Below are 25926 nucleotides of genomic sequence, written 5' to 3'. Positions count from 1 at the left end.
GATAATCGTAACCTTCCAGAAAAACAAGGTCGACGACCCAACCGTGGCAGGATCATGACTATCATATATCATGCATGCTCTACGTCACTAGTTTAGTTTAGTCATAGACAATTTACTAACTTTTCAGTTAGTTGAAGGTCGTATGATTCAGACATGAACGTAGACAGTCACAGCTTCTGTAAGATTATTTATGGATAAAATTAAAAGTTAGTCAATGAATTGATCCATTCCTTATCGGTGTCATTACGTGTCGTCTAATTTTATAGGGCTTTAAAAGACTATACATAATATGACTCACAAATTATCCTCTATTGATATTTGATTGCAATGGAGTATGGACAAATAAAGTTTAGAAATGTTTGTTCTTTATACTCCCTCTTTTTTATTGTTAAACGTAGCAATTAAAAGGTTCCTCGCATAATTCACACAACACAAATACATAAAAAACATTATCTTAAATACCAAGAGCTGTGGCTTCAATAAAACAATGCAACAACGCGAGTCCGAGCTAAAGAGACCAGTCACTTTCCTTTAGCGTCGCTCATAAAAAACCGCTACATTTCCTAAGGATTACAAAACTGATCCTTACATAATTGACATAACGACCGTCGCTACGTGTCCACATGCCTACAATACGATGTTATATAAAAACAACGCATTTGTATTCCAAAGGACGAGTGCGCTCCTAATTTGGTTTCGGATAGACCGGAGACAGCTTCAGCCTATTATGGTATGCTATTCAGGCTTCGAGCATTCAGAGTATTCTACACACTAGATTACTATCTTTTAAAGGCATGGAGCGAGCATTGGTAGTGGTGCATTAAAATCTATTATAGTTAATGAACTGTCTTTTATGTCAATGTGAAGTTTTTCAGCCCTTCGTATTCGCTTGCCAAGTTTAGTTGCTTGGCTGTTTGAACAGGGCTGGAACACGAAGTCACATTTATTTTGTATTTTAGATTCTGTTTTTTTTTACCGCCGATTTTGACTCTTAATTTATTCAGCTAAATATGCGAGAAATGCAAATACACCGGTTTACTTTATTGCCTTTTTTGTATGCATATTTAAAATTATCTTCCGCGAAATTCGCACCTACTTTTTCTCAGTCTAAAAATAAAATAGTAAACACGCGAAAGGCTGCAATTAAAATGATTTCCTGCCGCCATACTTCACTGTCTGCTACAGTGACATTCTCCTGCAAGTAATAGATATAATTTACTACACAGCTAAGACCTGTCCAGCGAGTTCCTCTTCAATCCTGTTTAATCCAGGCATATCTGCTTGTAGCCAATCAAATTTAATCTCGCGGTTAAATACATTTGAATGTTTTGCCGATGATTTACGATTAGATTGAGGATTAGTTATTTTTTGCAACGAAGAAGTTGGAAAGAATATAAGATTAATGATTTTTATAATTAGTTGCGATTTGTGTTTAAGTGCTTATGATTAAACGTTCAAGGTTTGTTCGTAACCCGTATTGGTGTTTAATCAAAAACTGCTTGTTTTAATCGCATGTCTGAGCTATTTTTTGTCGTTTATTATGATTTTACGCTCAGTGGGCCGCGTAGTCTAGGTTGGTTATATACAATGGAGGCAGCTAACTTTCAACGAGTTAATTTATTCAATGTTTGCAGTAAAGCTTCGCCGATTTCGGCTCCAGGCGCTATTTTTTGCAGTGCAACGCCAGTGAATGGCCATAATCACCAATTAGACCAAACTATTGTAGATAAAATCTGTTTCATTGAATTTTAATCAGTTCCGGCTCGTGGGAGACGGCGGCTTGTTTATTTTGAAACAACTTTTCTAAAATCGTACCGTTTTTGTATGTTTTTTAATCTGAAATAAGTAACGGTAGCTTTTTTTCTAAAACGTGCTTATTATGTAGGTACCTTATTAAGATATGGTGAATGGCAATTTCCTACGAGTATTATACTAATGAATCGAAATGGCTCTGCTTAGCTTGCTCCCTACGCGATACACGCAAACTTATGAGATTTCCAGATAAAACAGTATGAATATGTTTATGGTTCAATGACCCTTATGTTCCAAAGGCTCTGCTACCACGCTCTACGAAAAACCTAACGTAGCTATATAGGTAATCCTTAAAAACGTTACTGCAATTTCAGAGTTAGCCTCTTAACAAAGAAGATAACAGTTTATTACTCTGAAATAACTACTAGAAGTAGTCTTAATAATTTATTAAATTTGTTAGTTCATTCTATATCTGTTCGGTTATCAACGTGTTTATATAAATTATGTAGAACTTTAGCGTATCAATAGACTACTAATATGTTTCTTGTAGGTATTACAACGTTTGAGTTGACGTAAATTAATTATATACTGCGATAACGACAGCGTTGGCGTCATTGAGGTATCGACAATAGTAATAAGTATTTGTACCTAACGGTCAAATGTTGCCTTTTTCTTTGTTTATTCACGTACTAACTTAGGAAGAAACATACTTTGTTACTTTTTAATAACATTACATGTTATAATCAACGCAAAGAATTTTGTATTAAAATGTATGATCTAGGATTTATCTCCTAATCCATTTTTTTTTATTTAAAACCAAATTGTCAAAACATAAAACTCTGAAAAGCGCCTCATTTGTTTTATCTGTATCTAAGAACCTGTAAAACTAACCAGATTTTTTTAAGCCCTTTATGTGGCCCAGTGCTGGGCACCTTTCCTCTTCCAAACCTGTCTGTCCTATAAAATGATAGCAAAACAATAAATTAAAGTTAATAAGCGGATAAACCTATGCGAGAGAAATAGACAAAGAGCAAAAATAATAGGTTTACGAGCATTGAAGCGTCATACAAACAGAAACGCGGCGGAATGTCGTTGCATTTTAAATTTAGAACATCCGAGACGGTTGTACGCGTATTATTTATTCGTAACTGCGTGGTTAAGGATGGCCAACATCGTAGAATACTAACCATAGATTAAATAACGTATCGTTATGTAAAACGCGAATTATCATTAGTCGTTTAAGTACTGTATATTTTGTTGTTTCTACTTATTTAAATAAAATGTAGGTCTAAAAATAATAGTATCCCCCTAATCATTAAATATTTTTGCTTTGATTGACACAATTAAATTAAACAATAAATATACTGTTCAGGAAAGTTAGGATCAAAACAAAATTAAAGCAAATGGGCTAAAAATATAGGTCGTTAAGTTTTTACCTCAACATGTAGGCTAACAATTAAATGCTCACAATAACACAATTTAGTGCACAGGGAAGTTCAACAATACATATAAGGTAAATTCATTACAATAATCAAGTTTAAATTTAGCACATAATATACAAATTTACATAACTACAGGATTGAGGCTAAATAATTATATAGTATTGTTTTCAGCTTAAATCATAATAATTTGATAACATTACGGCATCACACGAAGAGCAATAAACTTTGAAACCTATCTATCAAGTATCTCTATAAAATGTTATTCAAATTCAGACACTTTCTCGCTAGCAGCGCTACCTGCCAGATATATTATGTTTTCAAACAATTCAGCAACCCATTGAAATACAGACACGAAATTTCATCCACATCGGCCCAGCGCTTAGGAGGAGTTAGATGACAAATATAGAAGCAGAATAAATTAGTTGCTCAAATGTTCCGTTTAATGTGCTATTTTTTTTATTACCATTGAGTCTGAGGGACATCCCTAAAGTCAAGTTTAAAATAAACAGTGGAGTTCGGCGGCCGAGTCGGTGAGCGAGTGAGTCGACTGACTCATCCTTCTAACGCGCTGTGTACGCTCGCGCACACCCGCTGTCTTTATTGATAAACTTATTGTACTCGACCGTACCACACACAATGACTAAACTCCTGAATCGACTAATTTGTGCAGTTATTTTAAGGTACGTCCCTATTTGCTGTCAAAACAAAACACCCGGCCAGGATTAATTAAATATGGCGCGTAAAATCAAGCTTTGATTTAAATTATCTTGATAGTTAGGTACTTGTAACAGTATTTAATACTAATAATTCTAATTAAAACAATTATACTTACTAATATATTTTTTCTAACAAAGATGGTGGTAAGAAATCGAAAAAGAATGAACGACTACGAGCTTTTTTTTTCTTTTCTTTTTAAAAAGACAACTCCCGCACTAAGAATTGCTCTTGTGTCGCGGGGACTAGCTAATAGAAAAGCATCATTAATGTGTCACACGCTCATTAATTCATAATTAGTTTAATAGATTGTGACCTGCTTAAGCATTAACAGTTTAAGCGAACCCATAAGCGTGGTTTATTTCAACGGTTAAAAACATAAAATAACTGTCTGGCAACCAACTGTACAGTAAAACGTCCGTTGTGACTTGTGATTCATTTTAAAGCAGCCATGTTTTTCTTTTAAGCAATTCCTTCGCGCCATTTCCGTTGGTAGTCCACAAACATGGTCTTACCATTAAAACTTGTGAACTGGAACATTAATTGTAAAAATAAAGATTTTAAATCTAGGCTGTTTGTAAACTTAAAATAACGGCTATCGCCCACTTGTTTGGAGGTGTTGAACTCGTTCCGAAATATTACCAAAAGTTATAATTTTGGCAATAATAAAGATGGCAAATAGTTAGAGGTAGGCCGTAAGACATTTATAGTTTTGTCTTGCCTAAACAAACAAACAGTAGATTTTTTACTTTACAATTATTTTAAGCCTCTACTGTATCGCACAGACTATCTAATTGTACAGCACTAAGCATAATCTTATAACAAGTCGATACAATTTTAAACTGTTGATTAGCTCACCGAAATGATTTTTACAGAAACTTACTTTCTTCATAATGTAGTTAGATAGGACAAAGTTTTTAAATCTTTTGTTTAAGAAAATATAACCACATTGGATATACCTACCTTATTGTTTTTCATACTTATTGTTCTCTATCAGTTTTATTTGCAAAGACTAAATGCATGTAATTATTACGTGGGGACGTCTGGCGACTTGACACGACAATGCAAACAGGATAATACTATTTGTTTGTTTGCTCCCGGTCCAAAGTGTAGGTCGTCTTATACGGCTACTTTGTAAGCCGGTAGAAACTATGTTGAATCAATTAAACGCAGACCACAATACAGTGAACAACTTTTTCCCTCATTCCTGTTTTAAACCACCCATCATGACCCATCTCATGCACTAGCTTACCTATTATTTAATAAACTAGGTACTTTATTTGATACGTATCACTGTCTCTACTTATTATCCAATCATTATCTTATTGTCCTCTTACCAAGTCAATCTGCCTGTTCGCGATAAACTTAAAACTTTCAAAATAGATGCGGCTTCCACCGATGGATAGAGCTATTGTCTAATTTACCTTATTAACCTGGCAGATCCGACCACTAATTACTTTCTATGATACACATTTAACATAATCGTATTTAATATACAGAAGCCTACACAAACGTAAAGTTCCTTTTCTCTCCAAACAAAAAAGTAGGTGCCATTTTCTAATTTATTTCGCAGCGGACTCGAGCAACGGAATAATTTCCCACACGCATTTTATTTGCATCATAACTCCCTCATGACCTCAATTATCCAAAGATTTTTAATCCATCCAGCAGTTATTACGAAACCGCATTGTAGGCCACATGTGCTCTAAGTACTCAGTGATAATTACTTTTAACAAACCACTTCAGACGCCATTAGGCATTACATATAATTGACTTCTCAGATATAAAACATGTCGGTAATGTTGTTAAGAATTTTGTTTCATAATTTGTTGTATTGATATGAAAGAAATGAAAAGTTGTTATGTTTAATTTGTCTGTAAACACTCTAAACTTCCGATTTTTATCAAAATATTCCTTAGGATAGTGTAGGAAAATACAATGAAATGCTTATGTTTTGTATTTCTCTCGGAGACTTTTATCTATCTACAGAGGGGTTACATACAAATACGAATATAAAATCAAAATAATTAATAATAAGTATTATTCTATCTAATATCTATCTATATCTTTGTTTAATAATCTAGATCTGTTAACTAATTTTAGCTGAAGATCGGATCCTTACTTTTTTCAGATAGAGTAGCTAAACGTACTTTCAGTTCCTTCATTTCTAATCTTTTACAATTCGATAATAAAGTGTACGACAAAACTATTCTCAAATAAACTATAATAAACTTTATGACACATAAACATTCAGACTATCCTTTTTTATTTCCACATAAAGGTTCTACATTATAATGAGAGTAAGAAACAATCGTGTGGAATAATTTGTGCTTGCTAATGTGTTATTTGCGGATGTCCGCCAGCTTCACCTTGGATCTTCGCAAGATGTTCTGTGTTTAAAGATTTATTTATGAACAGCTTCCGTATCGTGATGTCATGTGTATGACATTATTTTTAAATAACTGTACTTGATTTCAAGGTATCCGTACGTGAAATTTACTCAGTCAAGGGAAATTACTTGCCAATAAATTTAAGAGCTTTTTAAATAAACGTTCATGGTTTTAAAAATATGGTCGTACTATGATTGATTAGCTTCTATTCTACGTGAAAAGATTACTCGTGGCGAAAAAGTATGTTAGGTGTTAATCCAAGTTATAAACTATAGGGGTATCAGTAGTTTTGGCGTAGAGTACTAACAAACTTTCACATTTAGAAATATAAGTTAGTAAGATAGGGTGACATAAGTGAATATAAATGCTCACATAAACGATCCATCTTGCAAATGTTATGTAAACGTTGATAAACCAGTCTTGAAGTTTTTCTTCGAATCGATTTGAATGGAAATGAATGAGATAAAAGTTTATACTCGTAGATGTGTGTTCTTAACATGATATCATCATTTTATTCCGTAGGCTTAGCATTAAATATACATAATAAATTAATAACACGCTTGATAAATATAAAAGTTATGAATAACTCTATCAAATATTCTTAGATTCGGAATCTTATCTTTCAATTTCAGCTTTAGGTCGCGTAGGTTTTTTTTGGGCTAGGTAACTGTCTTCAGCGATTGACGATTTTAAATTCTCGCGATTTGTACACAAAATATTATAATACATCTAGTCTTTCGGACCTACGTGCTTTTTTTTCTATCGCATTTAATACCCAAAGCATTATAATGTTAAGTCTTCAGCGATATTTAAAACAAAACATATTTTACATATTACACGAATCAAATTATCAAAACAGTTTTTTTTTAACACATGGCGCAACAATTATAAACAATTATTATTAACTTAAACTCATATTATTTTATTGTTTTTGAATAATAAAGGTCGTGTTTTAACCTTGACATATGCTCGTCTCCGCAAGGTGACTGAAAGCAGTCCCAGCATCAGATCTTACAATCTACGTGAAACTATTGTAGAATGACCGTTTTGTATCTGTTTCCTTCAAGGCCGGTTTGAGGTTATGTAGTGCGGATAACTTGAATATAATATTATTGTACTCACTTGAATGAATCACGGATACGAAAGAAATAGGTAGCAAGTTTATATTTACGTATTCAGTTTTTATAATAGTCTTAGGTCTAGCTATACCTACACTAGACTAAAATAACTAAAATTGTTACATTCCTTTGTGGCATTAGGAAGTCTCTTTTCTATTTATTACAAAATGTATACCGAAGGATTGATTTTTTAATAAAGTAACTTTTTTCGTAATACAATTTTGTTATTTTTGATAATTAATGTGTAGGAAATCTAATTCTATATGTCCTGTAGGCTTACGCTTCTTGAAAATCCGAAAACCTCCAGATATATCTACATGTCGGTAAAGTTAAAGTTAAACGACAGATTTTCACTTTCTGTCCATTTTTTCTAAGACATTTGCATAAACGTATTCTTCAATATCTTCTTATCTGTGTTTCCCAACAAGCTGTTAGTCATCGCTACCAAGATGATGGCTCTTCTCAGAACATTTCACACAATGATCAATCACACAAGTTATCGCAAATATCTGTTGGATCAAGGACACGTCTGTTACACAAATCAGTGCCGTTTGAAGGCCAAATGTACTGTCATTATCTAGAAAATCGACAGGAAATAGAAATCACACAATAATCACAGGAAAATAATGTCTAGATATCTTGAGACAATGGTTTTCTGTTTCAAAATTGCTTAAATAAAATCTATTCAGGTAAAATCCCGTAGTGTTTGAAGTTTCTAGTTAACTACTTCAGTAGTTTCAAGCGATAATTGTGAAAAAAAAATATCTTGCAATTTCATACAGTAAGTATTCCAGGACCGAAACAAACTCCACAGTAATCAATAGGTACCTCATATACGAGTAAATCTGTGCTTTTAAATTATGGTTAGGTACCATATGCCTCATATTATCTACTAGCTGACCCGCGCAACTTCGTTTGCGTGTATCCCGCTACTTCGACAAATACAGTCAACGCACCAACACATATTGGATACTAATTTTCAATTCACAATAACTTCTCTTTCCCTTAACCGCTTTTAAAATATTAAAATGTTTTTTGGTTTCTGTGACTCTTCTTTGATCGCCCCTCCTATCAGTTTTTGGAAAAAATATTTAAGTAATTTACAGATTTTTTTTTGTCTTATATGTATAGATCAAAGTCGTAGTACCTACTTTTTAATATTCCCGCCGCCGCGGCCGACCCGTACCGTGCCGCAATACTAATATCGTGATATCTCCTAAACTATATGTCTAAATAACACACTGTAAACTGCAAAAATAATCTAAATTAAATGTTCGTGATGATGAACTTACTTATTTTGATAAGGATATATGTATTATTGGTTATATCACCAGTTAAACATCACCCAACGAATTAAATGTTTTTTAATACAGAAAAGTAGTTTTTGTGACTTAAATAAAAAAGCTGGATATATGTCATCGCGGACTTTTTTGTAGAACTAATAAAGACCAATGTTTTTGCTATACATTGTTCTTACTTGTATCCAACGGTATAAGCGGCGCACGCACAAATGCAATCTTCAATTAGATTTTTTTTCTGACTTCTTGGACATAAATCGCTATAACTCAGCTAATATAGTTTCAATGTATTTCAATTATATATAAAAACCTGTCGGAGAAAATACTCTTTCTATTAGTGAAAACCGCATCAAAATCCGTTGCGTAGTTTTAAAGTTTTATGCATACGAAGGGACTACAGACAAAATGGGCGACTTTGTTTTATACTATGTAGTGATGAGGCACTACAAAAAGGGGTCTCTTATACTAATTTAGCCATTATTCATAAGCAATTACCATATTCTCAGCCTAGCAGACAAAGACTAATCAGCTATCTAAAACGCGTTAAGCTCTTTTGAATAGTGTTATATATCAATTTGACAAGTCAGCGAGTCAAGGTCTATGTTAAGAATGATTGTCTGTGGTTGTGCTTGTGGCTTTAGAGGTCGTTTAATATAACAATGTAATGAATGGGCACTCGCAAGTGCTTGGCTGTATGCGATAATGCCTTTGTCTTGTTTTATTGTTACAATTTGACGAAGTAATTTTGCTAATCGTCTGAAATATACAAAAATAAAAACCGCCCAAGTGCTAGTTGGAGTCGTACACGAGGGATTTCCGTACCATTATTTATAAAAACGGCAGAAAACCCACGTTTGGTATATGGGAGCCCCCGTGAATATTGATTTTATTCTGTTTTTTACTATATGCTGTTACAGTGACAACAAAAATTTCATCTGTCTAACTATAGTTCATGAGATACAGCCTGGAGACATTCAGTCAGTCATTCAGCGAAGTCTCAGTAATAGGGTCTCGTTTTTACTCTAAGGGTTTGGAACGCAACTTAAAATTCAGAGTCTCGTTTTGTTAATGTTTTTCCGAAGTTTTTGAAAGTGTTGTATCTAAAGTTGTTCCAATTAACTTTTCCATGGTCAAAAATATAACCATAAAATTTTATGTCATACATTTATTGAAGACATTTTACCGTAGGTGCAAAGTTAACTGCGTACACTTCAATCCAATTTAGCTACATTTTGTTATATTAAACGATCATTTACGTTTGATTGTTATCATAAATCTTAGCTGACCTTCTCTAGTTAATTAGATATTGGCAACAATGGACATAATATTCGTTGCGTGCCACCAACATGTTAAGTGGTCATTTGTTACGTGAAATATTTTCGCCTCTTGACATTATTGTTTATTAGTGGGTCAAAGTGCGAAAGCTATTGAATAGATTTAACTTACTAACTTAATGAAATAAATGTAAAGGTGATTTCGTTTAAAAATTTTACGTTTACGCCGCAAAATATTAAATAACTCTTTCTTAATTAATCTTAATTGGGCTGGTATATAGTAATAATAGTAATACAATACTATAAAGACATCGCTGGTATCAACCAATCCAGTCGAAAATATGATGAAAAAATAGAAAAGTTGTCCTTCATTGCTGCACCAAATATGACAATACCCATTATCCAGGTGCCTAAGCAGATACTCTATTAGAAATATACTGACCTACGTTATACGCTTTTATGAAGATTTTTCTCGTTATAATTCATATTTACACGTAATATAGTTTTTCTTGGTACGACCTTCGCGACTCGCGCAAAAACCATCGCATACCTACTCGTATTACTACACATTACATGAATACACGCTCATCTGCGTATGTAGTTCTATTTATAGCAGATCACACATTGTCCTCAAGGACTCCGGTACTTTTGGCTGCTATTGTATTATGTAGATAAGCTTATGGTTTATCACTATGGTGAATATTAAAACTCTTATCACATTATAGGTACGAAGCGAAACCGTAGTTTAACCTATTTAATTCTTAAAATGGGTAGAAGTCCGCCTTTATTTAGGTAATATCGCATTTGGACATAACAACATTTTGACACAATTTGAACGATTTTTAAATAGGTACCTACCACAATAATTGTTTTCAAAAAAATGTTTTGTAATCGTCTGAGAATAATGAGAATATCCGATGTCTCATTGCTGGGCAAGGGTCTCCTTCCGAATGAGGGAAGAGAAAAAACTTAAAAAACTATAGAAGTTAATCTTAAAATCACTTATGGATATTCTAACGTTTGTGTTTTTGGAATATATATTATAATATCGTTATGTATGTTGATTATTGCTGATAATTAACATTTTCGTTGTATATATTCCAGGGTCTACGGACGTGGACATCCCGTCGTCACTGCTCCACTCCATGCAGAACCAGATGCAGAGCAAGGGCGGCTACGAGATGGCGTATGGTGTTAAGGTGATTATCTCAAATTTAACATATTTATTGATTTACCCTTATAAATTAACACTTTAGGCCCTCGTGTAGTAGCCGAGGCTATTATAAAACAAAAGAACTAAACGGGTGAAGGTTCTTTCAAAGTTTTACAAATGTTTCATTCAGTATACTGTCAGTGGAGTCTAGGTCGACTTCCGATTAGCGACTTCTCATATTATTATAATCACAGCCCATATATTCTCAGGAGCCCTAAAATGTAACAATGTAATATTGAGAATATTACTAGTAAATAGTGTTTCTCATGTTTTTAATAGAGACTTTTTTTTATGTTTTCAGGTTTATTGATGCTCGCCAGGCGCTGCCAAGGACGCTAGTGATAAAACTGAGTGAACGAATGAGTGAACATGATCTTAAAACGATATTTATTAATTAATACTTTTAAGTGCTAAGATTTTGTTGTGTAAATAATATAAAGAACCGAATTCAATATGTTTTGCGAGTTACCCAAAATTGCGTTAGTTTTTATTATTTCTATTTTTGTGTATGAACAAATTTGATGTGTCTAACGAAACTGTTGTTCCTTACTCTCCTTTTATTTTAAGACCTAAGTGAGTACTGTCATTATGATAAAATGTACATACGTACTTATAAAATAAAGCTCTGAATGGGACGTTACAATTTAGCACAGATTTCGCTTGTTTTAATAAATCAATAGTGAACTATTTCAGTACTTATGTAATAAAGTGTCTTGTGTAAGTATTGTGACTTACGGAATTGTATGTATTTATAAGTATAAAATGTATTTATCTAGTGAAATACATTCTACATTTTGTCCGTTATAAATAAGATCACATTAATCACATACTTTAGAGAAAGTTTATTCTTATACCTGTTTAAAGGATATATAAGGCATTTAGAAATGTCCGTACGATTTGTCAATCAATCCATTTGGTGCATAGCTTTCCTAATGACTCTGATTTTGTAAAACATTTATATTGTACTTATTGGTGACATACCCAAAGCATACTATATAATATTAACAAGACATCAACAAAAGGTCGTTGAAACATAACGCAATGGCGTTTTCAAAATGGAAAACTATGGCATGGATAAATTGGATAATTCATTCAGCTTTTCTCTCGGAGGCTGATTGCCTGAGACCTAGATTTTATTGATGAATAATATGCTAAGGGTGTGTATACTCTGACTAGCAATTTAAATAAACCATTGTTGTTCAAATATATTGTAACAAGTCTGTATCCATACTTATTAGATACCTCAAATAATCTTCCACAACACATGTTATTGTACACTTTGTAACCAATGTAGCATAATATACAGATACCTAAATATACTTACAGTATATAAAATTATCAGTGTTAAATATATGTAGTGAAATAAATTCGCCATTATTAACCGTGTATATTCCTAAGTCCACGTATTCCGTCGAAACTGCCTTTAAATAGATAATAATGTAATGATTGTGGTGTATTTGTGTTGGCATTCTCTTATGGGGTGTATCTTTGGCACGTAAAATTTTGACACGAATCTTATTGAAACGTGAATGCATTTGACTAGATACCTTACTGTATAATAGTGACCTATGGTGTTAAAATACATTGAAGGCTACAAAATCAAACTATTTTGTGTCAAAAATATGCCCAATTGGAAAATATTCTAGAATTTTGGGCATTACACCCAACATAATATGTGCATATTGGCGAAGATATGAGCACCCTGAAAGCCGAGCGCATTCAAACTCAGGCTCATTCGCAGTGCATTCGCCAATGCCTACGGGCCCTATAATTTGACTTTTGTGAACAAATATAATTATGTATTTCGTATATTGTAGAAGCACGGTAATATATATATTTGATATCGGAGTGTTCTAATAGTAGCTAAAATGTACTTGAATGTGTGTTATAAATTAGCATTTGTACCAATAAAGTAGAAAACTATGTGTGGTTAACGTAAATTACACGGCAGAGGGTTTGTAAATCACCGTAGAGAGTGATGAGTGCAAATGTAGTCAATTTTCACTAAATAACGAAAATGTTTTGTCAATTTTTATACTATTATACTTGGACACTATTCGTAGATAATTTAGAGTGCATTTAATGATATGCGTGAATAATAATGGTACTGAATCTTGACAGCCTTCATCATGAAATAAGACGTAAAACATTTATCAGTAATATTGTTGATCTCTGTTCAATTTGATAACGTTGTTTGATACAATCAATGAGATAAAATATTGACGAAAGTATGATATACATGACAATGACAAGTGTAAAAAGATATCCTAGTCTTGTATCTTTTAGGCAGCGTTTCCACTGGAGATGTGCGGGGTAACTGTGTGATACGAAAGAACTCTACCAATAGGATTTAACGAGCTGAATACCACTCCCGCTTAACATACTCAGAAACCGGGGGTTAGTGCTTCTATGTCGTAAATCAATCCTTTCGCATCACTTTTCTATCTCGCACATTTTCTTATAAACGAAACGCAGCCTGAAGGCAAAGTTCGGACTCTTCTATCCCATATTGTAATAAATTTGAAATAATATGCATAACTATGACTATATAACGACAATGACAACTTTTTTCGAATTGTATACCAGCTAAATATGTATTTGGACCTTGTGATTTAATTTGGGCAACAATATTAAAAGAACTCTAACAAAGTAATAAATACTTTTTGGATAAAGTAACAACCTGGGCCGGACCTATATAATCTTTGATTAAAAATATGACTCCTTGTTTTTGTGCGATAAAAAAACGGATCAATCGAATTATCTATAACTATTCTAGATATCTACACTATAATCAATGTGTTGTTTGAAATGTCTCATAGTTAAATAAGTCTAATTAATTTATAATACTTTTCTAATCATTAGAAGTTTAATAGATCGTAATGTTGTCTCTTCCGTCATAGTCTTCTTGCCCGAACGAATTTGGGCAAACGAATGACTGAAACATTTGCTTTCTGGAGACTGAAACTGATTATATATATTTACAAATGATATACAATTTATATGTATATTTACAAATAAACATTACAGCCAAAATGGAGGAGGCAGGCATTTATTTGTTACGCAAGTTTCTTCTATTTTTTTCATGATAATGTAAAACTACCTATTGTTCTTCGTTATAACGTCTATGGTAGACTTATGTTCAAAATATGACAAATAAAAAAGTATTAAATCTACATTGTCATCGGTCTAGACTCTAGAGTTAATTTATGTACAAGGACCCTATTTGCTATATTGATATTGTTATTCTTATCTTATTTCTAGATTGTTAGTTATAATATAACCGCTTTTATGTTTAACTTCTTAATTTCTAAAGTGCATAGCAAATATCTGGCTGCCTCGTCTTTAATGAAATATATAATAATTTTGTCATTTTTTAGCTAAAACGACAAAGTTCTATTATAATACATTATAGTTATACACTTAGATATTTAATAATTTGTAATGTCCATTTAATAACTTGTTCTACATAAAAGAATTACGAAAGTGTACCGTCGTTTTATTTTGCCTAAAGCTGCCTACAATCTCAACAAAAAATCTTCTATGTTCGTTGCGTGTTCCAAACAAATTCCAAGCTTCCCAAGGCCCTATTTACCGCGGCGTTACTTCATATTTTGTTGAGCTAAGTAAGGAATTTTCTCATAAAGGAAGTAAACTGCTAAAGAAGTACTGAATAAGCTGTAATGCCAGCTTCTACTTCTACGACGCATTAAACTACTTTAATCACGAAACGGATCAAGGAATCATTTTACACCCTCTCGCAAATAATAGCTCGCAAATAATCTCGTGGAATAGCTAGTACAATAAACTAGGTACATATTACAAATTACCATAGCCATGGCCAAAATTCTAAAAGATCAACTATATTATTATAATCATCTGAATTTTTCGCTTCTAGTAAAAAATATTTTCCCTTTTTTGTACAGTCAGCTCCAAAAGTAACTTAACAACTTCATATTTTCAAAACCTCTGTGTTACGTAACTTTAATAAATAACTGATCAAAATCAGGTAGAATGAGTTACGATTAAACATTTCAATCAATGGAAAATTATTTTTCCACGGAATAATGTGCACACTTCAGTTCATAGGGTTTCAAAAAAGTTGAGTATGATCAGCTGCTTTTGGAGCTGACTATGCCTACTTTATTTTTAAATCTTATCCAGCTCAGACAAGTGAGGTATTACTTAGAAGTAGAACACAATGACGTAACAACGTAGCTTAGCTCAATTAAATAGCTTAACATGCGTAAGTTTACTCAAAAAATAAACAATCTTTAAACAAGGGAATTATTAACGCATAAATTCCATGACGAATATTGTTAAATGATCTGATTGTACAGCTATTTACAATAGCGAGACTAAACACTGTATTGTTTTCAAATTATACGCCCTTCTTGATAATTATTTGATTCTCATTATGAAACTATTTAACATAAATGATAATCTACCGTACCTTTGACCTCATAATTCCAAGCAAAATACACCAACATACCTACATAGTAACCTAGTTGCTATCAAAATTGCAGCCGAAAACAACGATTTTTAGACGATTATAAGTATCTAAGTAACATTTTGGATAAATTGTGACATTGGAGGTACATTCGCAAAGCGTATTGTTTACTAAAGTAGTTCATTAAAGTATTTTGTGGATTTCTATCAACAATGACGATTAAACTTAGACGATTCCGCACGCTTAATAATCTGTGGTCGTAAACTCGATATCAGTTGTCAGTGCGAACAACACTATTGTCTTTGTGTTCATCATTTTTGATAACACTTTTTTGTCATTGTACGTTTATCACCGGATGTTGTTATCAATGATGACAAATTCTTCAGGCACTGTTCTTTTATAATTATAGTTTTATCGAGTATCTAGTCAAGTTAGTGTTACGTAAAGTATTAATCAAGGAGTGGAAAACAAGCTGTATAATAAGTATATTTTATTACGAGAACGAATAAGGAAACAAATAGAAAAATGTTTCTGTTATTCGTAACTTTTGTGATTTGTACAGTGATTTTCCTTAAGATGTACGAAAAGTTGACTCTTAAAATGTATGTAGCCGATATAAAAATGAAGGACAAAGTGGTGATTATAACCGGCTCCAACACCGGGATAGGCTACGCGACTGCTGTGGACTTGGCAAAACGAGAAGCTAAAGTGATCCTCGCCTGTCGCAATCCGCAGAAGGGCTTAGCTGCCAGAGATAGAATTATAAAGGAAACAGGAAACAAGAATGTCATATTCAAGCATTTGGACTTGGCGTTATTTAATTCAGTTCATGAATTCGCAGAAGATATTCTAGAATCTGAAACTAAACTCGATGTTTTAATTAACAATGCCGGGACTGGAGCGCTCGATAACTCTCTTACTCGTGACAACCTACCGATAGAAACGCAAATTAATCACTTCGGTCCTTTTCTGCTCACAATGTTACTGCTGCCGTTATTAAAATCATCAGCGCCTAGCAGAATAATAAACGTAGCATCACTTATGCATTGGTTTGGCTCGGTCGACTGGTTGGACGTGCAAGCAAGAAACATTTTCTCTCGTAGGGTGGTGTACTCTAATTCGAAGCTAGCAAATGTGCTTTTTACTAAGAAACTAAGCGAGAAGTTGAAAGGCACAGGTGTTACGGTAAACTGTCTCCACCCGGGAGCAGTAGCTACTGATATATTCAGGCACCAATTTTTCTTCGTTAGGTTTTTGCTGAGCATTGGATTTATGACTCCACATCAAGGAGCTCAGACATCTATTTATCTGGCAGTGGCTCCCAGCTTGAAGACAGTTAGTGGCAAGTATTTCTCCAACTGTGACGAGGCGACTCCTTCTAAGAAAGCGCAAGACGACGAGGCTGCAGAACGATTATGGAAGTTGTCCGAGAGCATCGTGTTCAGAGATAAGAAGGCTACATAAATCATCACTATAATTACTAACACGTGAACTCAATAAAATTTTATGCACATTCGTGACTTTGTTTATCTTTCCTAATTGAACCTACGCAACAACTGCAATTTATTCTGCAGTTGTCAATTATTATGATTTCAATTTTTTGCCAATAATAAATTATTAAATAAATAAGTACCAAACACATCACAATTTTAGGAACATATTTTGTGTCTTAAATTACGTATATTAAAACGGCATGATATACTCTTAAATATTATTTTACCGTCTGGCTAGACTTTTATATTGAGATCCAGGAGAAGGCCATAAACAATAGTCAAACAGTAATCTGCCAGCGTCGGTCGCAGGCTCACATCTTGATGCAAGTTCTCTCTGTTCAGCACAATCGTCTCGTAAAATTGACATCCGAAAAAAAAGAATAGGATTAGGTATCAATAACCTATATTTAGTAGTCTTGGGTAAATAAACAAAGCCGCGGCCGGCCAATGTCTTTTTCTTAGAACCTTTATTTTTACAAAAGTTATTAATTACCTTTAATCCTTAAATGTGATTGCCAAAGACGATTGTCTGGGACAAATCCCACAATTTTTGGGCGGCATCACTGTCTCGGGCTTTTCTGGCAGGTGTACTCAAGCTGCAATTTGAGAAGTAATGGCCGCTCACTGAACTCAAGCTGGGTTCTACAGCTAAATAGATTGAAGTCTGAGCTCCCTGCTGGGGACTCAAAGCTATAAAGTTCACCAAATAGGTCCATGTTAACTGACGTCTGAGTATCTTGGTTTTCACTAGTCCAGGGTGTACACAATTAACCGTGACACCAGTGCCCTTCAAATGTTCGCTTAGCTTCCTAGTAAACAGTATGTTAGCTAGCTTTGTGTTACTATAAATTTTCTCCGATACATCATACAACCAACAATTCTTAGTTTGCTTTTCCAAGTTCTCAACATTTCCGATGATATGCAATAGTGATGTCACGTTTATAATTCTGCTAGGCGCTGATGCTTTCAGTAACGGCAATAGCAACATAGTCAGTAAAAATGGACTGAAATGATTGATTTGGGCTTCGATTGGTAAGTTGTCGATTGTTAATGAGTTGTCTATTTTAGCTGTTCCTGCATTGTTAATTAGAACATGGAGTTTAGGTTCCGTTTGCAAAATGTCATCGACAAAGTCTCGAACTGACTGGAACGACGCCAAGTCCAATCGTTTGAATATGATATTTTTGTTGCCTGTTTTCTTCATAATTCTTTCTCTAGCCGCTAAGCCTTTCTGCGGATCTCGGCAGGCGAGGATCACTTTAGCTTCTCGTTTTGCTAAGTCCATAGCAGTCGCGTAGCCTATCCCCGTGTTGGAGCCGGTTACTATCACCACTTTGTCCTTCATTTTAACATCAGACGAGTACTTTTTAAGAAGTAGCTGCGGATATAGTTTATACATGTTTCCGATGATTTATTGATGATGGTTTATTTCTTAACTTTCTTCTCACTCTTTATTGATTTAAAGAAAAAGCGCACAAAATAGTCAATTGATTCTTTACACAAATCACGGAAAGTTCGACTATATAACATTCAATGACTAATTAACTGTGTATCTTTAATTAGAGAATGTTTTTTCTACACATAAGTTGTAGAAATCAGCCAGCACTATGATAGATTCCAGTTCGAAATGAGTACTTTATGTAGACTGATACGCGATGAGATGAAAATCATTGTAATTTTGACTCTAAGGATGTAAACAGACTTAACGATTGCCGACGATTTATCGAAACAACGAAACTAACTGGTGCTTACTTCTTTGTGCGCTTAATTTAATTATGCCTAAAATACAATCCAGCAGAGACCGTCTCTTGACTGATTGATGATAATGTTGAGTACATTGTCTAACAAATTTACATATACCCACAATATCGTCCGCATGAAATATAATAGTAGGTAGCATGTATCAAAGTCATAAATAACAATCTGCCTAATTAGCGGTTAATTGATAACTTTGCAGATGTGACGTATTGTTGACTTGCGACTAACGTTAAATGCAGTTGAATCCTAATTCGAGTACATCCGGCTATAATCGTCTTCTTTAACAACGGATGTATAAATAATTCATGAGGCAATCGAGATTTACTATTATTTCAATCATAATGATTACGATCATGCACTGTGATACTTGTTGATACAAAGTAACAGTGTCGCTTCATGTTAAAAATTGTTTTTGGTCGCGTGCGTCAAATTCGTTTGTTATCTGTTGGACCATCATCAGCCTCGATTTATAGACGTTCTTCGATTGGATACAAGGCTTTATTATTTCAGGGGCAGCTAATTTTATCTTACTCCTACGTGGATTATTTTTTTGGATTACTTTGAATTGGACTTGAAGTTGATAGCTTGTGTACCGGGAGACATCCCAAACAGAGCCATTATTATGAATGCGAGTTTTTGTTTGTTCGCTCTGCTTTCATGTAAAAACGGTTGGTCCGATGAAGCTAAAATTTGGCGGAGTAGGCATGGGTTATGTTTTTTTTTAAATAGCCACGTAGATTATGCCGCTGACGTTGGTAGAAATGAGTATAGTGATGAGTATAGTTGCAATAAAACAGTATAGACTTTTTAAATATTTATTTGTTAAGTAATAACCGTCAAAAAGTACTTCATACACACGTCAAAAAAATCTTATTAACGTTAAAATTTCGCCTTAAATATCGAGAGTCTTTAATTATACTTATAATATTGTTTTCTTCTAACTTTAATTAATTTTAAGAGGATATTTATACGAGAATTTTGAATACTATGCCGATCATCTTTTTCTGTGTCTATTGACCGATCGTGCGGCGCTTGGCTTCGCAGTCTTCTCCTTGTATCTTGTATCATCTGAAAATATTAAAGAAACATAATACGTCGGATAATTAATAGTTTGATTACGATTATTTTGTAAGATGGTTACGCCATTTTACATTGCAAGCAAATTTAATAAGTATTCAGTTAAATTCAAATTAGGTTTATGATTATGATCATAACGATCGAGTTGTATGAAAGTGTGTCAATGATAAACATATTTATGTAGTCATGGTTCATATACCGTTATGATCACGTAAACAAAGTTTTCAGTGTTTTTAACTTTAGTTTCTGAGTGACAGAATATGTCTCGCCGAAAACATACAAGTCCAAGGAAATCAAAAGATAGGGTAACATTGTATATCAAATACTCAAACAAAATATTTATAGGCAATATAATAAGTAAATAGCAGAAATTTAGAATTCTCTTCATTCTATGCTGAATCGGTCGGGTAGGTACTACATAAAAAAAATCTGCGCACAGCAGTACCACTGAAGAGTGTCACATAGAACATCATATATAAACGTAGATTCGACTGTCGTACGTTTAAATGTTTACGAAGGTTTAACACCTTGGTCCTCAGACGATCTTAGTTCGCCATTGTCTTAAAACAGGATGATGATGATGATGATGATGATAAGATGAGAAATCACTTCTTCTATTCTTTATTTCACGTATGTCCTTCATTGTATCGTGAATAACTATAATTAGTAAGAATGTGTACCTCTATCCTTGTGTCGGTGGCGGCGGTCCTTGTCGCGGTCGCGCGAGGTGCGCGAGGTGCGCGAGTCGGGCGACGAGCGGCGGCGCGGCGAGCGCGGCGCCGCGTCCATCCACCACCACGCGGGCGGCGGCGCCGACGAGCGGCCCCGCAGCGGCGACCCGCCGCGCCCGTAGCCCGCCGCCGCGCCCGCCGCCGCCTGCTGCAATAACACAACTAGTTTTAACTAAAGAAATAAACGCAGACATGAATTTAACTTTGGATTGCTTGACATTTCGGCATACGGTTACGAGCGAGCCAACTGAATTATTGAACTGAAAAATGTTAAGTTTAAATTTATATTTTCTTGCAGCACAAAACAACGTTAAACATTATAGCCTTGTCTGCATCACTCAATCGGGAATAGCTATTTCATTAATACACAATCTATTTACCGGTGGATAACCAGGGGGTCCTCTGAACGGCGGGATAGGCACGGGGCCTTCGCCCTCTGCACACAACAGCGGAGGCGCCGCTGGCATTCTTGTTGGACTCTCGGGCGTCACCAACTAGAATAACACAAAATATTGTGATATACACCGCACGTTATAGTCATGGTCATGTGTAAATAGTAAAAAACAAACTATGAGCTAAGAAGCTAAAGATTACTTTAAAACCGTCTCCTTCACAACAACTTAGGTGTAGTTTATTTGTGCTTAGTTAGAAAAGGTACATCACCTTTTGTTTGAGACTGTTGAAGTCATTGCTGATATCTCGGTATCGTTGCAAACATTCCTGCCACATGGTCGCCATCTCTGCCATCTCGGACCGCTGTTTCTTGATTTCCTCCTGTAAGATAAAGTCCAGTTTTGAAACATGAGATGGTTGCGCGAGTCGTTTGTATCACAAATATTAAATTATCATTGGATACTTTAAATATCGTGCTATTGTGTACTATGAGGATATTTTGGTCCACCGAAAAACACTTCTTTCTTGTATATTTTAAAAAACTCCCAATGGGAAAGAGCGGCTAGCTGATAGTATTAAGCATAAAAATCGCATCACTTTTCTAAGAAGCAACACGGGTAAAATGGTATTACCATAAGCCTGGCGTCGGTGTCGCCCACGTCCCGCGCCACGGTCTCGTAGCGGCGCATGCACTCCCACCACAGACGCATCTGCTCGGCCGCCGACTCGCGCACCGACGCCGCCGACTCCTGACCGTTCAACAAACACATCATCACTTTGCAACTTAAGCGCAAAACATATCTACATAATATGTCGTCGACCAGCTGACACGGTATGTTGGCTTCTTCACAAGCCCTCAGTTGACCAAATAGCCCGGTGACAAAAGTTGCCGACATAGATCGGTGGACTTCAGTGGGTTCGACGCTTAACATAGTTTTCAATTTTAAGGGACTTTCGCTTTGCTATCACCTCAATTATAATATAATATTTGTCAATAATTACTCGATCATTTTTATCCTGCACCGAAGTCTGCGAAATGCCTTTGAAACATCGCATCAACTCCTTCCACAGTTTCATCATCTTGTCCATGGCATCGCGCTGCTCCGTTATTTGTTGCTATAATCAAAAAGTTTCATTTTTAACCACCACTATAAAAAGAAACAAATAGGAAGAAATAAAGTGCCGCTTACCTTAACCACCTTCAAATAGTTGCTTCTACCGCTAACCGTACTTGTATCACCATCTGCAACGCTCAAACCTGAATCCCTCTCTCGCTCGGAGTACCGGTCCCTCTCCCGATAATCATCATCTTTTGAAGCCACAGAGTTCCTTTCGAATCGTTCCATATTTTTCTTCCATCGCCTATCTTTGCGATGATCCGGCTTATCATTGTAATATTTCGACATTTCGTCATACCTCTTGTCTCGATCGTCATATCGCCTGTCTTTCTGGTCACTTCGTGCAGTCCTCCGGCCTCTGTCGTCGTCGTAATAATCTCTATGAGTGTCAAAACTCCTGCTCGTTTTCTGTTCTATGTATTTTCTCTTATCGTCGTCGTAATGTCTCGGTCTACAGTCTCTCTCGTACTCGCGATAGTCTCTGTTGTCTGGACCTCGTCTGTAAGGATCTATACAACTTCGAGTGGGCACAAGCATCGGAGGATATTCACGGTACCTATCCTCTTCAGTGGCTCGAACCCTCGATCTGCACATTTCCAGTTTACTGGGATATTTGTTAGGTTCTTTCTCATAACAGTAACATTTGTCTTGCTTAGATCTCTCCATTTCTATTGGTAATTTCTCATGGCTTCTGATTCTGCTGGAGCAATTTTCCTGACTTCGTATTTTATTAGCGACTATGTCTCGGGACTTTTGAGTTTTCAATCGTACAGGTTGACGGTCCACATCGTATAATTCCCTTTTAGGATTAACCTCGCATTGTAATGATTTGTGGCTTTGAGTGCGCTGTAAGATATCATTTGTTTAAATAGTAAGAACCAGACAATAATAGTAAGTATAGCAACTATGATACACAACAGTGCTAACCACAGCTGATCCTGGTGAATTGAATCGCGACTCCTTCTCATTGAGCTGCGCACATATCTTGGCGAATGTTTCAAACAACGCGGCTTGGTTCATAGCGGGAGATTGAGGGGGTTCTTCTTTTGACGGTCTAGGAATAAATTGGCTGTTTATTAAGATACTATTTTACAGTCTTTTACGAACTAATTTGTCTTACACGTCCAGCTTCACCTCCAACAGTCTTCTGCTCTATGATGGTAAACACAATTTAATTAAATGCTAACAGATAGCTTCAGGTTATAGTTAGATGTAAGTTGTTGCTTACTTATCATGATCCCTCGATGGCACGTCATCCCTGTGCCGATGGTGGTGGCGGTGACGATCGCGGTCACGTTCGTGGGGGGACGAGCCGTCACGCTCGTGGCTTACGCGACGACCCTCGCGTCGCCGAGCATGATGACGTTGTCTATCAACGATGGCAAATATTTATATAGGTATTATGCTATCGAAGAACTTGAAATGTATTTAAGTACTAGTGCTAGAATAATGTTCAATTATATTCCCCGTAGTAGCTTTTACGATTAGCGTAAGTTAGTTACAACTGCTACAAGCGACTTACTTTTTCTTATCCCTTTTGATAGCCTCTTCTAGAAAAGCGTAGATAAAAGAATCTTGATCTTGCGGTAAAGAATCAATAACCGCATTTCCATCCTAAAAAACGAGCTCAATTTACTTTAGGAATAAGTTTAAGAAAATAATTAGAGTATACCAAAGTCTTACACACTCAAAGAACTAGGTACTAATTTACGTGTCTGCCTTGCACTAGATATTGTAAATGATCAAAAACACTTTAGACCTGCAATGGAGATGATGAGCGCGGAGTGGATACCAGTCCTGCTTTCAGCGCCAAAGAAAACTCTTCCCTTCTGAAACAAACAGCCGTTAACGTGATCCTCAAATAGTAAATTTTAGTAAAATATGGTCACTAGTAAAGAACTGGATGTCAATTATCGATAATAGTTTTAATATCAACACTAACTACGGTAGCGGTGTCCCAGAAATGATATTTAGGGTGCGTTTAGACATTTGCTTCACAAGTAATCTGATGGTAAACTAATGAGACAACAGACCATCGCAATAAAGTTCCATACCTGGCCAAGAAGTGTTTATAAGTTTTGTTATTATATAGTAATAAATAAGTAAGCTGTACTCACGACGCTCGGTGATGTTTCCTTCGAGACCTGGAGATACGGTGACCATTGCCTGCCGACTGCGCTTGTGACTCACTACTATCTCTATCCCTGACCATAAAATATTATGATAATACTGTCCGCCTTAACGGATCATGTGTACCTAGCACTTATCTAGCCAATGTGGAGAAGTGTATAACACATAATATGTTTTGAAATGTAAATATTCTCAGTATGCCCTGGGTCTAAACTTCTAACATTACTTTATCACTGAATACCTTTTTGCCGAATCTTGCTTCAAAGTTTGCGCAGAAATGGCAGGCAAACTAGCTTTCTCCGAGGGCTCGAGGCAGCTGGACGGAAGACAACCCTGTGACCGTCAATTTTACTAAATACATAACTTCCAATGGGTGACTTTGTTATTTTGTTATCAATCAAAATCCGTCATTTTTTTTATGCCAAGTGGCCAATAGCTCGATTCTCTACCACTATCGACTCTCGACAAACGGCTAGCTATCCAGAAACTTATATGAAAATCTGATCAGCGCCTCTAGTGGGCGTCGCGTCGACAGTACTGAGTGTAGAGAATCGCGCTACAATTCATAACTAAATCAATTTGTCTAGAAGTTAGGATTACACCAAACTAAATTATTTGCTTTACATCAATATCATTAAAGCAAAAAGCTCAAGGCAAACGAAAGCCTAAAAGCAGACTGCACTGCATAATTATTAAATACGGTAATTTTTTCGAAAACTGCAGAATAATACTTACTAATGCGGAGTCGTCAGTGGCTATTGAGTTGGAGTCGTCATAGCCGTCGCGCTTCTTCTTCGACCGTTTGCGCTGCGACGCGTCAAATACTTTAGTCAATTTTTTGCTATCGCTCGACTGACACTCCATCTTATGTAATCAAATGGATCTCGTGACATCGGAGATCAATAATCCTTAACTAATTTACTCATCAAAAGTTCATATGTACAATTTCAATATTTTGAAACTTTCGAAATAGAAAATTTTAACAAGTATGTTATGTAACCAAATGTAAAAATGTGAAAAGTCAAATACATAACAATTGTCATCAATTTTGACCAAAGAATTCTATTTGAAGTTTTTAAACTTCAAACACAGATCCTTGAGTGCCAGTAGTGTAGTGGCATAGCAAAATAACCTAGGTACCTGCCTTATCATCTTGTTAACCGAACTCGTTTCGAGTCAAACATTTTCGCTGATATTTCGACTAAATAATATACCAGAGTAGTTACTAAGTAAGTAGTTAGTGACTAAGGCTAAGTCCTATCTCCAACGATGAACGAGAAGCGAATAGAGATAGAAACATGATGGGTACGAGTTGGTGAAAGAAATCTTTCGATAAATCTGTTACTGGACTAGAACCGAAAGTAAGGGCGAAGCCTCAACACTGCGACGACGCATCGCAAAAACTGCGTCACACAGCAATTCAAGATTCATAGACAATCGTTGTAAATGTGAGTTATGCGTCGTCGCAACGCAATGTTTGGCCTTGTTTATGGGATGAAGTATCCGCCCTCGCAAGCACTTATCGCGAAGCAATCATCGCTCGACAATACGCATCTCTTTTTGACATGGGTTCTACAT

General features: G+C 35.3%; 2 protein-coding genes and 2 pseudogenes across 3 annotated transcripts in view; 2 read left to right on the top strand and 2 right to left on the bottom strand.

The window, feature by feature from the left end:
* The window catches only part of Spec2 (CDC42 small effector protein Spec2), a 39066-nt gene extending 24379 nt beyond the window's left edge, over positions 1–14687 (top strand). The window contains exons 3-4 of the mRNA XM_076128513.1: positions 11093–11187; positions 11503–14687. Of these exons, the coding sequence (XP_075984628.1) occupies positions 11093–11187; positions 11503–11511 (104 nt within the window). The 3' untranslated portion in view covers positions 11512–14687. The remainder of the gene's footprint in view (positions 1–11092; positions 11188–11502) is intronic.
* A 1219-nt stretch (positions 14688–15906) lies between these two features.
* On the top strand, positions 15907–17163 carry LOC142982184 (retinol dehydrogenase 12 pseudogene; annotated as a pseudogene).
* A 480-nt stretch (positions 17164–17643) lies between these two features.
* On the bottom strand, positions 17644–18540 carry LOC142982364 (retinol dehydrogenase 11 pseudogene; annotated as a pseudogene).
* A 1168-nt stretch (positions 18541–19708) lies between these two features.
* On the bottom strand, positions 19709–25842 carry LOC142982183 (uncharacterized). 2 transcript variants are annotated; one of them, XM_076128574.1, is made up of 14 exons: positions 25084–25842; positions 24590–24681; positions 24336–24422; positions 23978–24047; positions 23741–23832; positions 23447–23587; positions 23146–23272; positions 22291–23064; positions 22103–22216; positions 21733–21849; positions 21371–21481; positions 21088–21201; positions 20657–20855; positions 19709–19967 (listed from the first exon to the last, which is right to left on the bottom strand). In XM_076128574.1, exons 1-14 carry the CDS (start codon positions 25210–25212, stop codon positions 19894–19896), a joined length of 2241 nt encoding a protein of 746 aa, XP_075984689.1. In that variant the 5' UTR covers positions 25213–25842; the 3' UTR covers positions 19709–19893. The 2 variants fall into 2 exon arrangements, with proteins under 2 accessions (XP_075984689.1, XP_075984690.1); XM_076128575.1 differs by lacking the exon at positions 24336–24422.
* Between the last annotated feature and the right edge of the window lie 84 nt (positions 25843–25926).

This window comes from Anticarsia gemmatalis, chromosome 21 (genome assembly GCF_050436995.1).
Source record: "Anticarsia gemmatalis isolate Benzon Research Colony breed Stoneville strain chromosome 21, ilAntGemm2 primary, whole genome shotgun sequence".
Taxonomy (NCBI): domain Eukaryota; kingdom Metazoa; phylum Arthropoda; class Insecta; order Lepidoptera; family Erebidae; genus Anticarsia; species Anticarsia gemmatalis.
This window is presented reverse-complemented; position numbering and strand designations above follow the sequence as displayed.